Source organism: Plasmodium gallinaceum, assembly GCF_900005855.1.
Source record: "Plasmodium gallinaceum strain 8A genome assembly, contig: PGAL8A_v1_70, whole genome shotgun sequence".
In the NCBI taxonomy this organism is placed as follows: Eukaryota; Apicomplexa; class Aconoidasida; order Haemosporida; family Plasmodiidae; genus Plasmodium; species Plasmodium gallinaceum.
In genome coordinates, this window is record NW_021628231.1 from 90,837 (window position 1) to 106,992 (window position 16,156).

A 16,156-nucleotide genomic window follows, 5' to 3' on the forward strand; every position below is an offset into this window, starting at 1 on the left:
TTTGTTTGCTTTCTCTATGTGAATCTGATTATTTATTATAAAAATATTAAAACAACTAATTAATAAATAATTTATTATGCGATTAAAACATTATAATTAATAAGATAAAATAAAAATTTTTTTTTAAACACATTTTACATAAAAATTAAAAACAATGAATAAGGCTAAAATAATGTAAAATTTCAAATGTATATATTAATGAATGAATATAAATTATTATGTAGATTATTTAAAAACAAAACATTGCGATCAAATAAAAATTAAATATTAATATTAATAAGAAGATTAAATTAAAAAAACTGTATAATCATTTTTATTTTTAATAAAATTAAATTCAAACCCCATATGAAAGCATGTTATATTTAATTAAATATAATTAGAAAATATTTATATAATTATTTTAATTTTTACATTTATTTTACATAAAATATAATCTTATGTAAACATTTTAAAAGCAAATTTTTTTCTTAAAAACCTTCTAAAAGAAAATATAATATAATTCTGACTTTATTAAGGAAATATTATAATTATTTAAATAAATATTAATTTATAAAATAATATAAATATTTAAATTTATTTTGTTCATAATAATATATAATTTTTATATAAGTTTAATATTTTCTGAATGAAACTCATTAAAATAGTAAAAAAATTTACATTTATCACATTTATACTGTTACTTCTTATAAAATTAAAGTAATTCATATATCATTAGACTAAGCATTTCAAAAAAAAAAAACAAATTAAAACAAATAAGAATTTTAACATATATAGATTTAGAAAAAGAAATAAGTGCATTATTTTACGTTTAAATCATGCTATAATTAAACATTGTTTGTTTTTTATTAAAATATATTTTTTTTATGATTTAAAATTTACTGATTTATTATTATGAAATTTATATTTTCATTGAAAGAGAAAAATAAAATTGAAAAATCATAAATATAAAAGTTTTAATAACTATTACTTAATTCTTATTAAATGTAGTTAACCAGAAAAAATAAAAATATGTGTATGTATTATATTTAACATTTAAATATAAAAAGAGGCTTATGTATTTTTTAATTGTGTGAAATCCTAATTAAAAGAATTTTATTCTTTCATGTTATAATATATGCGTATTAATAAAAGAGAAACTAAAAAAAAATAAGAAAATTATAAAATATCTTACTATTTTAATTTAAAAAAAAAAATGTTTTATTTTATATAATGAACGGATTAATCCAGTTTTTTATAGAAAATTTAAATAAAAATGTTTTTTTAGTGTACAATTAGGAATCCGAAATGAAATTTCATTATAGATTATTCTTTATTTTTAAATATCTTTTAAAAATATAAAGAATTAAACAAATTTCAAAATGAAAATTCATTTATTTTTACTATATGATTTTTATTTTTTGGTAATACTATTTATAATAATTAAAAAAAAAAAAGTTTCATTGTTTTTTTTTTTTTTATTCTTTATAGATCACAATAGTAGTATATATGTACTTCTGTTGCATTGATCCATATTATAACTCAAAGAAGTATTTAATTTTTTTTTTTTTAAAAAAAAATATTACATATTCATAATAAAATTAATAATTCTTTTTCATATTTTATCAGATATAAAATCAAACTAATGAGACATACAGAAATACAATTATTAAGAAATTTAGCGGAATCATATGATTTTAAAGATGAGGATATTATAAATTCTTCAGGTCTATCAATGAAAGATGTACAATTATTATATAATACAAAAGAAGCAAAATATGAAAACACATTGGCTGAAGGCTATTTTGGAGATTCAAGAAATTTATTCGTAAACATAATAGATACAATATTTTTAAAAAATTATTACAAATGCTTAGAAAAAGAGAAAAAGCATATTAGATCTATACATAACACGTTAGAGACTACCAATTTCGAAGTGTTAAATTTTTTAAAAAGTTCAGTTCATGATGCAGAAGATCATATAAATACGGTATTTCAGAGACTTATCTCTTCTGATAAATCTCAATTGCTGAGATTTAATGATATAGAAATCACCTTAAGGAAAAACGGAGAGAACATTGATATATTAATTAATGAACAAGATGCACACGAATACTTAGAACAGCTAAAATTTAGTGGAGAGATTCCTTTAAGGTTAGAAAATTCCTTTAACTATTTTAACAAATTGAATGAAAAGAATGATTTATTTATTTCTAAACATAGTAATGGTATTTTTAGTTACTTATTTTATACTACTGATTATTTTAATTTACGTAAAAATATGTTTCCTCTTAAATATATTAATGGAGATGATTCTGATATCATTGATTACTATAGAAATGAAATGAAATATATTTTTAAAATATTTATTAATTCCATATTTTTACTTAATAAAAAAAGATCTACAACAATTATTTCTATAAAAGAAAACGTTAATGAATTTAATGAATTATTTTATAATATAAATAAAGCATTAGATCGTACAATAGAGGATAAAACACATAAATTATTTATGGTATTAAATAAAATTTTAAATGGAGACATAAAATGTATAATATCATTTATTTCACATATTCTTGAAATGAATCTTTCGATAAATAAGTTTAAACTGGATAAAATTAAAGAAAAATATAATAAGAAGTTATTTCAACATAAGATTTTAAATGAAATATATGATTTATTTTTACACGAAAAGGAAGAGATAAAAGAATCCTTAGATGAATTTAAAACCTACATAAAAGATATTTTTGGTTTCGATGTGAATAGTACGGGTATTAGATAAATGGTAAGCAAGCTTTATGGATCATTCGATATAAATAGTATCGAAAAGATATTTAAAGTTATTGTATTCACATTATTATGTAAGAAACAAATTAATGAGTATGAAGATTTTTTACAATTACTTAAAAATGAATCAATAAATAGAAAGTTATCTAAAAGAAAATTTATAGGTACCCACAGAAGAATAAATGAAAAAGTTTTATTTGTTCCAGAAAATAAATCTGAAAATTTAATATTAAAATATGCTGAAATTTATGAAAGAAATAATTTCATTAATAATATTAAGTGTTGTTTTATGGATTTACCTTCAGCACTATTGGACCTGGATGAAGGAATACATAAGTTTCTTATCTTTAGATTCTTAATATATTCATTAAATAATGAGTTGAATAAATCAGAAAAACATTATTTCAGTTCTAAAAAAAAAAAATTATTGAACAAAAATGTTATATTATATTTTCTCTATGACATTATGAACTTTGATAGTAGTTATGAAAAAAAATATAAATATAAATATAAATATACATATATTTATAGATTTATGTTGAATAAAATTGTGTTTTAAAATAAAAAGAAATATTAACATTATTATAATTACTTTCAAAACATTCATTTTTATTTTCATTCTGTTTTTGATTTATCTTTTTTATATTTAATTGCATATGAAATATAATAAGCAGTCAAGTTAATATATAGGATGTAGGGTAGCTTATACTATTTTATTTATTATAAACTTAAATATTGTATATAATACATGATCCTAACATAATTATATAACATATAACAAATAATTTAATTTACATTAAATTTAAAATTCCTTAATTATATGTTAAATAAATAGTTTTCTATTCCTGGTTCTCTAATATTTTATAACAGCGTCAATATTGTTTTATAAAAATCATTATGTAATTTAGTTAAAGCTTAATTATTTTATAACAAGTGTCCAAAATATAATACACATATATCCTTAATCAGGGTTAATTTTTTTTTTTATAAAATTTATTTTTTTTTATAATTGATCATTTATTATTAAATAAAAAAAAAAAAAATTATTTTTTATTTCTACGTTCTTTACTAATTTCTGAAATAATTAATGTGCTACATAATCTCTTTAAAAAAAAAAATAAGCATATGATGCACGTGCATAATATATAAATAATACTACATACCTCTTTTACACAATATTTAGATGAATATATACCATAAAAACATTTTATTTTGTGTATATTATATCGTTCATTTGTTTATTAACTGGATGTTCGGTGACTTTGCTAGAGTACTGAACAAATAAATTAATAAAGAGCATGTAGAACCTCCTCTACGATTTTGATTTATTTATATATACTTTTATATGCTTTGAACGAGTGATTCTTAATTATGTGATCTATTTTGTTCAGCATTCTTTGATTTCAATAGGCATTTATTTACTTTAATAAAAATCCTTATTTTTATTAAAAATTTAAATCCTTATTGAATATTGACTAATAATTAAATGTAACTTAATTATTTCTTTGTTATGAGTTATGTTCAGCAATTTAAATATATTGCTGTTGAATCAACAAACATAAGCAATTAGTAAGAATGCAAATTAATTAAATGAATATTAATTACGTAAAATTTTTATTGTCATATGTATAAAATTTTCTCTCACAAATTAAAAATATAAATATAATACAAATTAATCTCTTTTATTAAAACATTATTATGTTTTTAAGATCTTATTTTTATTGATACTAAATCTTACTCCAGATTTTTATTTTACCAATCTTTTCCTCCTATCAATTGAAATCATCTAAAAAAAATAAATATATTTTTTTTTTTTTTTTACGTATATCTATTTTTTTTAAAAGAAAAAAACTATAAAAAAAATTCCATAATTTTTTTTTTTTTTTTTTTTTTTTTTTTTCCCTTAAGCACAGCCAACTACATATTCTTCGTATAGCTAGTCCTTTTTATTACCAAAAAGATTAATGAAGCCTTTTTTTAACCATGCATATTATGTGCAATCATAAATGTGTACTCTAAAAAAAAAAAGAAAATAATAAAAAAATATTATCCTAGAACACTTTTTTTTTTATGTCCGTGTCATAATCCAAGAAAAAAATTATTATCATTATTTATTTTTTTTTAGTGTACTCACTTTTAGTGCCAATATATATTTTTTTTTCTTAATTTATGTACTTTTTGAATGATTATTTTGTCGTATGAATTTATGATGGCATATTTTCCCCACAACTTATTATGCACAAAATAAAATGTTTTTATTCTATTTATTCATCTAAATATTATACAAATGAAGCCTGTAATATTTTTGTACACAATATTCCATCATCTTAAGAAAAATAATGGCATTATTTTATTTTATTCTATCTGAGATGTCTCACAGTTTCGAGCTCTTTTTGTATATTCTCATTTATCTTATTGTTTCCATTATAATTTAATTCATATGGTATTGTAATATTTCTCCTATAAATATCGGAATAGTTTTCAAGTTCTTATTCACGTATAAGTTCAGGTTTTTTCTTGTTACTATCAATAACTTGTATCAAATTTCTTAATTGAACCTCATATATTTTTTTTAGATATATAACCTAATAATTTAGTTTATGCAGTAAAATTTGAGTCTCTTTACATCATTTGTTAATAAAAGGCATCATTAATCTTTTTGGTTATAAAAGGACTAGCTATATGAAGGATACATAGTTTGTTGTGCTAACGAAGAAAAAAATATATTTATTCTTTTTAAAAGAATTTTTAATCAGGGAAAGAAAAAATTAAAAATTGGTAAAATTAAAATCGAGAGTAAGATTTAGCACCAATAAAAATATGATCTTAAAAAGATAATAATGTTTTCATAAAAGAGTTTAATTTGTATTATATTTATATTTTTAATTTGTAAAAGAAAATTTTATAAATATGACAATAAAATATTCCGTAATTAATATTCATATAATTTATTTGCATTTTTACAAATTGTTTATGTTTGTTAATTAAACATCAATATATTTAAATTGTTGAACATATCTCATAACAAAGAAATAAGTAATTTACATTTAATTAATAGTCAATATTCAATAAAGATTTAAATATTTAATAAAAATAAGGATTTTTATTAAAGTAAATAAATGTCTAGTGAAATTAAAGAATGCTGAACGAAGTATAGCACATGATTAAGAATCACTCGTTCAAAGCATTTAGAAATATATATAAATACAACAAAATCGTAGAGGCGACTCTACATGCTCTTTATTAATTTGTTTGTTCAGTACTCTAGTAAATTCACAGAACACCCAGTTAATAAAACAGTATCTACTATTTATGAAAAAAAATATCATATATTTTTTTTTTTCAAATAACAATAACGTAAATGTTTTATGATAATTTCTTTTTTATTATTAAAAAAAAAAATATAATTAAAAAGCAAAAAGTTAATTTTTTTTTTTTCAGAGGTTGTATGTAAATTACTATGGAATGTATATTTTTTTTAGATTAAGATATAATTTTAAAGAAATCAAATTTTGGAGTGTCGCGTAAATTAACTTAAAAAAAAACAATTAACTAATTAGTATTAAATGTCGATTAATATAAATAAAAATTTTAAATTTAAATCTCAATTAAATTAAAATTAAATCAAGTAGAGTTTATTCCACATGCTCTTTTGTAATTTTTTTTATTCTAGAGAAGCCACTGAACAGGCATTTAAAAAATTATTATGTTAATGATAATTTTTTATTATTTTTTTTTCTTAAATTTTAAGAAAATATATTTTTTTTTAATTTTTGCTTTTTAACAAAATGATTGTGTACTTTTTGAATAATGTATAACTTGTACCAAAATTAAATTTTATAATTATCATGTAATATCATTTGAAGAGTTCATATGATGACTCAAGTGTAAAATATTAAAGTTAATATTATGAGATAAATTGTTATAAAGTGATTTAAATATGTCAACATTTACTTAAAAGGAAAAATTTTATTTTCGTTATATTAAATAATTTAAATTAGAAAAAATTGATAAATATTTATAATATAATTAATATTATGATAAATATAATACAGAAAGACTTCTCTATATATTCTTTACTAACTTAACTATACAAAGCTCCATAAAGTTTTAGAATGCTTGATTTATAAATAATATTTCCATAAAATAATCTTTTATGTCGTAGTTTTATTTACACTCTTCAAGAATTTCAAGTTTATATTACTAAATAATTACAAATAAAATTATATCATTCTAATGTTTATGCTTAAAGAAGTAATATCACGGAAGACTTTCATAAAAATCATTATTATATATGGAAGGCTTTGTGTGAACAAAAATATATATTCTTTGAATAAATATTTCAAGTTAAAGAATTAATTAGTAATAATGTCCCTCAAGTCAAACATGAATAACATCGTATTTTATTATGTTTGCAGTTGATTTTGTATTCCCTGTTTTTATAAAATTATCGTCTAAAACTATATCTGAAATTAGTGCCATTTATTAAGTTCACTGAGGGAAATAATTATATGATGAATTAAATAAAATCAAAGAAAGTCTACTAGCTACATAAAGGTAATTCATTTTAGCAAAAGTATTTCATTTGAAATGATAAAAGATGAGAGAAATTACATGAGATATTATAGTAGAAATATCTCAAATGAATGTTATAGGTCATTTTCATATGAACTAATTAGAATTGAAAATAGAATATTAAAAACAATACATATATATTATAGAAATAAAAGAATATAAATTCTAACTAAAGAACCAAATTATTAAGCAACAAAATATATGAGATATATATAACATAATTAATGAGTCAAATAAAAGTCTCAAGGGAAAATAAAAAAAGAACTCCAAATTTTATATATGAATTAAAATGAAAAAGTTATTTCTATATCTGAAAAAGAGTTTTTCTTTTATTTTATAGAATGATTAATATTAAAAATAGCAAATAAATGAAAGTATACCAAAAAAACATGCTACTATAAAGAATGTTAAAGTACAAAAACAAAGTAATACAATTACTTTTCTCATGATTGTTGAGTAAGGTTAATAAATAGTATTATAGGTATATTTAAATTTTTAATAAAATAAAAGAGTATGTATTAAATATTTACTTGCGTGTATAAAATATTTGAGAAAAATACAAGCATTAATATAATAATTCTTTAATTTTTTGTAAAGAAAATTCGAAAACTAAGATGATAACGCTACAACACATATTATTAAATTATACTATAAAATAAATGAATTTTAAATACCTTATTTTTTTTATGATAGTATATTATTTTCATTTAGTGTTTTTGTAATACAGCAGGCATAACTAAGAAATTGATATTAATTGTTTAATTTATGAAAAATCGTATGCTTTGTCATATTTAATATAATATAAATTTTTTTTTTTTTGTTATTTTATGTAATTATATAGGAGTATATATAATTATTTGTAATAGCTAATTTTTAGTAAATTAAATAAGAAGATATTTTTATTAGTTGATGTGTGTGAATCTGATTATTTATTATAAAAAATATTAAAACTATTTAATAAATAATTTATCATGTGATTGAAACATTAAAATTAATAAGATAAAATAAAAATTTTTTTTTTAAACTCATTTTACATAAAATTAAATAACAATAAATAAGGCTAAAATAATATAAAATTTCAAATGTATATATTTATGAGTGAATATAAATATTATATAGATTACTTAAAAACAAAATATTGCGATAAAATAAAAATTAAATATTGATATTAATAAGAAGATTAAATTAAAAAAACTGTATAATCATATTTTTTTTTAACAATATTAAATTCGAACCCCACATGAAAGCATGTTACATTTCATAAAATAAAATTAGAAAGAATTTATATATTTATTTTAATTTTTATATATATTTTTTATAATCTATAATCTTATGTAATCTTTTTAAAAGCAATTTTTTTTCTTGAAAACATTCTAAAAGAAAAAATGATTGAATATTGACTTTATTGAGGATATATTATAATTATTTATTTAAATATTTTTTTTTAAAATAATATACATATTTTAATTCATTTTGTTCCTAAAAATATTAAAATTTATTATAATGAAAGTTTAAAATTTTCTAAATAATATTCATTAAAATAGTAAAAAAAATTACATTTATCACAATTTTACTGTTTCTTTTCATGCAATGAAAGTATTAAGTATATCATTAGACTATGTTCTTAAAAAAAAAAAAAAAATTAAAACAAATTAGAATTTTAACATATATAGATTTAGAATAAGCAAAAAGTACTATATTTGACATTTAAAGCATGCTAATGTGAGATCTTGTTTGTTTTTTATTAAATATATTTTTTAATGATTTAAAATTTACTGTTTTATTCTTATGGAATTTATATAAGCATTGAAAGGGAAAAATAAAACCAAAAAATCATAAATTTAAAAGTTTTAATAATTATTACTTAATTCTTATTAAATGTAGTTAACTAGAAAAAAAAAATATGTATATGTATTATATTTAACATTTAAATATAAAAAGAAACTTATGTATTTTTTAATTGTATTAAATCATAATTAAAAGAATTTCTTTCGTTTATGTTATAATATATGAATATTAATTAAAGGGAAACTAAAATATATTAAGAAAATTATAAAATATCTTACCACTTTAATTTAAATAAGAAAATGTTTTATTTTATATAATGAACAGATTAATCTAGCATTTTATAGAAAATTTAAATGAAAATTTTTTTTTTAGTATACAATTAGGAATCCGAAATGAAATTTCATTATAGATTATTCTTTATTTTTAAATATTTTTTAAAAATATAAAGAATTAAACAAATTTTAAAATGAAAATTCATTTATTTTTACTATATCATTTTTATTTTTTGGTAATATTATTTAGAATAAATAAAAAAAAAAAAACGTTTCATTATTTTTTTTTTTTTATTTTTTATAGATCACAATAGTAGTATATATTTACTTCTGTTGCATTCATCCATACTATAAATCAAAGAAGTATTAAATTTTTTTTTTTAAAAAAAAATATTATATATTCATAATAAAATTAATAACTCTTTTTTATATTTTATCAGATATAAACTCAAATTTATAAGGCATATAGAAATAAAATTAGTAAGAAATTTAGCGGAATTATATGATTTTAAAGATGAGGATATTATAAATTCCACAGGTCTTTCAATGAAAGATGTACAATTATTATACAACAGAAGAGAATCAAATTATGAAAACACATTGACTGAAGGATATTTTGGAGATTCAAGATATTTATTTGTAAAATTAATAGATGGAATATTTTTAAAAAATTATTTCAAATGCTTAGAAAAAGAGAAAAAGCATATTAGATCAATATATAACAGTTTAGAGACTACCAAATATGAAGTATTAAATTTTTTAAAAAGATCACTTGACGATGCAGAAGATCATATAAATACGGTATTTCAGAGACATACCGCTTCTGATAAATCTGAATTATTAAAATTTAGTGATGTTAAAATCACCCTAAACCACAATGGAGATAACATTGATATATTAATTAATGAACAAGATGCACATGAATACTTAGAACAGATAAAATTTAGTGGAGAGATTCCTTTAAGGTTAGAAAATTCCTTTGACTATTTTAGCAAACTGAATGAAAAGAATGATATATTTTTTTCTAAACTTAGTAATGGTATTTTTAGTTACAATATTTATACTATTATTTATTTAATATTTCGTAAAAATATGTTTCCTCTTAAATATGTTCATGGAGATAATTCTGATATCATTGATTACTATAGATATGAAATGGAAAATATTTTTAAGGAATTTACTAATTCCATATTTTTACTTAATAAAAAAAGATCTACCACAATTATTTGTATAAAGGAAAACGTTAATGAATTTAATGATTTATTTAATAATATAAATAGAGCCTTAGATCGCACAATAGAGGATAAAACACATAAATTATTTATGGTATTAAATAAAATTTTAAATGGAGACATAAAATGTATAATATCATTTATTGCATACATACTTGAAATAAACCTTTCGAAAAATAAGTTTGAATTAGATAAATTAAAAGAAGAATATAAGGAGATTTTATTTAAACATATGATTTTAAATGAAATATGTGATTTATTTTTACAAGAAAAAGAAGAGATAAAAGAATCCTTAGTTGAATTTAAAACCTATATAAAAGATATTTTCGGTTTCGATGTGAATAATACGGGTATTAGATCATTGGTAAGCAAGCTTTATGGATCAGTTGATATAAATAGTATCGAAAAGATATTTAAAGTTATTGTATTTTCATTATTATGTAAGAAACAAATTAATGAGTATGGAAATTTTATACAATTACTTAAAAATGAATCGAAAAATAGAAGGATAGATAAAAAAAAATTTATAGGTACCCACAGAAGAATAAATGAAAAAGTTTTATTTATTCCAAAAAATAAATCTGAAAATTTAATATTAAAATATGCCGAAATTTATGAAAGAAATAGTTTTATTAATAATATTGAGAGTTGCTCTAGTCATTTATCTTCAGTACTATGCGACATGGATAGAGTATTACGTAAGTTTACTTTCTTTAGATTCTTAATAAATATGTTAAACAATGAGTTGCATAAATCAGAAAAACATTATTTCAGTTCTAAAAAAAAAAAATTATTGAACAAAAATGTTATATTATATTTTCTGTATGAAATTATAAACTTTGATAGTAGTTATGAAAAAAAATATAGATATACTTATATTAGAAATTTGTGTTGAAAAAAATAGTATTTACAAACAAAAAAAAATATGTACATTATTATAATTACTTTTGAAACATTCATTTTTATTTTAATTTTGTTTTTGATTTATCAATTTGATATTAAATCACATATGAAGTACACTAAAGTGTCAAGTTAATGAATTGGATGTAGGGTTACCTATACTATTTTATTTATTATAAAAATAAATATTGTATATAATTGATTTATTAACTGGATGTTCGGTGACTTTGCTAGAGTACTGAACAAACAAGTTAATAAAGAGCATGTAGAACTTTCTCTACGATTTTGATGTATTTATATATACTTTTATATGCTTTGAACGAGTGATTCTAAATTATATGATCTATTTTGTTCAGCATTCCTTGATTTCAATAGGCATTTATTTACTTTAATAAAATTCCTTCTTTTTATTATAAATTTAAATCCTTATTGAACATTCATTATTAATTAAATGTAAATTACTTGTGTCTTTGTTATGAGTTCAGTAATTAGTATATATTGCTGTTGAATTAACCAACATAAACTATCAGTAACAATACAAATTAATTATATAAATATTAATTACGTGAAAATTTTATTGTCATATGTATGAAAATATCTCTCACAAATTAAAAATGTAAATTCTATGAAAATTAAACTCTTTTATATGTAAATATCTTTTATCTGTTTAAGATCTCACTTTTATTTGTACTAAATTTTACTCCATATTATTACTTACCAATTTTCTCTCTTTCATTAAATCTCTCCAAAAAAAATAAATATATTTTTTTTAGGTATTTCAATTTATCAAAAGAAAAAAAACAAAATAAACGTAATAATTTTTTTTTTTTTTTTTTTTTTTTTGCGTGTGTATGACCAACTAGGTATTCTTCATATAGCTAATCCTTTTTATTGCCATTAAGATTAATAATGCCTTTTATTAACCAATAATACTGATCCTAATTTAAATATATAATATATAACAAATAATTTACATTACATTAAATTTAAAATTCCTTAATTATATTAATAAATAATTTATTATTCTTATTTCTCTAAAATTTTAAAACAGCGTCAATATTGTTTAATTAAAATTATTATATAATTTTGTTATAGCATATATATTTCATTACAAGTATCCAAAATATAAGACACATTTATCCTTAATCAGAGTTAATCTTTTCTTGATAAAATTTATTTCTTTTTATAATTAGTCATTCATTATTAAATCAAAAAAAAAAAATTTATTTTTTATTATACGTTCTTTACGCATTTTTGAAATACCTAATATGCTACATAATCTCTTAAAAAAAGAAATAAGCATATAAAGTACTTACATAGTATATAAATAATACTACATACCTCTATTACACAATATTTAGATGAATAAGTACAATAAAAATATTTTATTTCGTGTGTATTATATTGTGCATATAATGTGCAATCATAAAGGTGAATACTAAAAAAAAAGAAAGTAAAAAAAAAAAATATTATCCTGGAACACTTTTTTTTTTAAGTCCGTGTTATATTACAAAAAAAAAAATTATTATTTTTTATTTTTTTTTTATAGTGTACTCATAGTGCCAGTATATATTTTTTTCTTTTTTTTTTTTTTTTTCTTAATTTATGTACTTTTTGAATTATTATTTAAACATTATTCAAAACATTATAAGAAGAAATATATATCAATAAAATCTATATTCAATGAGTATTTAAATTTTTAATAAAAAAAAAGATTCTTATTAAAGTAAATAAATGCCTATTGAAAACAAAGAATGATCAACGAAGTAGGCAGCATAAAATACAGTTTAATTATTGATTGCATTTAAAATTATGCAAAAACTCATTAAATTAATAGAGAAAATTCTACATACTCTTTATTAATACGTTTGTTTAGTACTCTATGAAAGTCATTGAACAGGCATTATGTAAAATAAGAATCTACCCTATTTTTTATTTATTTAATAAAAATACCTATTTTTATTAAAAATTTAAAGCCTCATTTATTATTTATTCTAATTAATATATTTTATTTATAGTTTTGTTTAATGTGTAACCTTTCAAATCTACTGATATCAAATTAGTAAATATAAGTAATTAATGAAATGCGAATTAAATTATGTAAATATTATCACCATGAAAAAATTTTTTTTTTGTATATAAAATAATCTCTTAAATCCAAAATAAAAATTCACTAAAAAAGAAAATTCTTTATTCAATAAATCACTTTTGCATTTTTCAACAAACATTCTCCATCATCCAAAATATTTCTTTTTTTTTCAAAAAAAATAAATATCTTTTTTATTTATTTGATTTATAGAAAAAAAAAAAAATTATAAACCAATTTTTCTTTTTATTTTTTTATTTTTCGTTTGCATGGCTACTGTGTATTTTCTATATAGATAGTTATTTTCTTTATCAAAAAGGTTAATAAATTCATTTATTAACAACACAACTAATAATTTATTTTCCATACAGCTATTACTTTTTATTCTCAAAAAGTTTAATAGTGCCTTATGTTTACCAGGTGTATAAATAAAAAAAAAAATGTATATAGAATAGAATGTAAAAATAATTATATAATTTTCTTATGAATGTTATTTCTAGAGTTATACGACGAAATATTTGCATTCCTATATATGAGTTTTTCTCTCAATATTTACGTGTATTAACAAAGAATAATATATATTTTTTTCAACCATATCACAACTGAAAACAAGTTAAACAATATTATTTATTCATCACACTGAGAAACATATACATTAAATGTCATGTATACCATTCATATATATATAATCTTACATCTTCGAAATCAGAAGGAAAATTACTTTTATATGGTATATTTCTTGATAAAATACATCACGAACTTTGTAAAGTATTCGCAACTTCTTTACAAGATGAGATGATATAAAAATATTCACGTTCTACTGATAATTGTTTATAATATAGTGCCATGTAATATGGAAGATGATTTTCATAATATATAGATCTAATAATCTAATAAGCTAAACTACTTTGAATTTCAACAACATGTTCAAATACTTAATTAAATTATGTCACATTTAATATCTATTTATATAATTTTCCATTACTAATAAGTACAATTCGAATAATACTTTTATAATTAATGAAAATTATTATTTTAGATAACTTATTATAATAATAGAATCTTTCACAAAATATAACTATTTAAAATAATTACATTTCTACAGTACTCCTTTTTCGTTAAACATAATTCAACTTGTTTCATACGGAATACATAACTATTGTCTGAAGAGTGTCATTATATACATGATTAACAAGAGGCTTTATTAATCTTTTTGGAAAATAAAAGGACCGGTTATTTCAAGAATACGTAGTTGGTAATGCACACACAAAAAAAAAAAAAAAAAAATTTATTGGAAAAAGATTTGTTACAAATAAATAAAAATAAAAAAAAAAAAAAAAAGAATTTTTTTTTTGGAAACGATGTATGCTTTTAATTAATTATATAAAAGAAAATTTTATACATATAACTGTAAAATTTTAATGTAATTAATATTCATATAATTTTTTTTGTATTGTCACTAATTGTTTATGTTTGTTAATTCAACAGCAATATATATTAATTACGGAATGTAACTCATAACAAATAAACTATTAATTTACAATTAATTAATAATCAATGTTCAATAAGGATTTAAATTTTTAATAAAAATTGGGATTTTTATTAAAGCAGATAAATGCCTATTGAAAAGAAAGAATGCTGAAGGAAGTAGATTACATAATTATGGATCACCCGTTCAAAACATTTAAAAATATATATAAATACATCAAAATCGTAGAGAAAGTTCTACATGCTGTTTATTAACTTGTTTTCTCAGTACTCGAGTAAAGTCACCGAACACCTAGTTAATAAAACGGTATCCACAATTTAAGAAAATAAATATCATATATTTTTTTTTTTTTTTTGCATATAACGATAAGGTAAATGTTTTATGATTATATTTTTTTTTTAATAATAAAAAAAAAGAAAATAATAAAAAAAATATAATCATAAAGCAAAAAATTAAATTTTTTTTTTTGAGAGGATGTTAGTGAATTACTATGGAATTTATATTTTTTTTAAGTTAAAATATAATATTAAAGAAATCAAATTTTGAAGTGTCGAGTAAATTAACTTAAAGAAAAACAATTAGCTAATTAGTATTTGGTGTTGTTTAATAAAAATGCAAATTTCAAATTTAAATCTTAATTAAAAAAAATTTAAATCAAGTAGAGTTAACTCCACATGCTCTTTTATAATTTGTTTTATGCTAGCGTAGTCATTTAACAGACATTTAATAAATTATTCTGTTCATGATAATTTTTTATAATTTTTTTTTGTTACTTATTAAAAAAATTTATTTTTTTTTAATTTTTGTTTTTTAACAAAATGATTATATGCCTTATGAATAATGTATAACATAAGCCATAATGAAATTTCATAATTCTTATGTAATATCATTTGAATAGTTCATATGACGACTCAAGTGTAAAATAATAAAGTTAATATTATGAGATAAATTGCTATAAAGTCATGTAAATATGGCAACATTTACTTAAAAGAAAAATTTAATTTTCGTTATATTAAATAATTTAATTTACACAAAATTGTTAAATATTTAT

At 18.7% G+C, this 16,156-nt stretch overlaps 1 protein-coding gene and 1 pseudogene across 2 annotated transcripts, besides 6 other annotated features; both read left to right on the forward strand.

Annotated features, from left to right (window-relative positions):
• The first annotated feature begins 1,358 nt into the window (after positions 1–1,358).
• Positions 1,359–3,322, forward strand: PGAL8A_00187100 (annotated as a pseudogene). The gene is made up of 3 exons: positions 1,359–1,400; positions 1,468–1,526; positions 1,606–3,322. Coding segments are annotated over exons 1-3 (1,818 nt in total).
• Positions 3,323–3,995: 673 nt separating this feature from the next.
• Positions 3,996–4,528: a repeat region.
• A 986-nt stretch (positions 4,529–5,514) lies between these two features.
• Positions 5,515–6,066: a repeat region.
• An 861-nt stretch (positions 6,067–6,927) lies between these two features.
• Positions 6,928–7,808: a repeat region.
• A 1,784-nt stretch (positions 7,809–9,592) lies between these two features.
• On the forward strand, positions 9,593–11,525 carry PGAL8A_00187200 (fam-f protein; the record flags this gene model as incomplete). Its single annotated transcript, XM_028670554.1, has 3 exons — positions 9,593–9,634; positions 9,703–9,761; positions 9,839–11,525. The coding sequence occupies 3 exons, from the start codon at positions 9,593–9,595 to the stop codon at positions 11,523–11,525; spliced, it is 1,788 nt and encodes a 595-aa protein (XP_028527295.1).
• Positions 11,526–11,726: 201 nt separating this feature from the next.
• Positions 11,727–12,142: a repeat region.
• A 2,112-nt stretch (positions 12,143–14,254) lies between these two features.
• Positions 14,255–14,757: a repeat region.
• A 127-nt stretch (positions 14,758–14,884) lies between these two features.
• Positions 14,885–15,410: a repeat region.
• Positions 15,411–16,156: the final 746 nt, after the last annotated feature.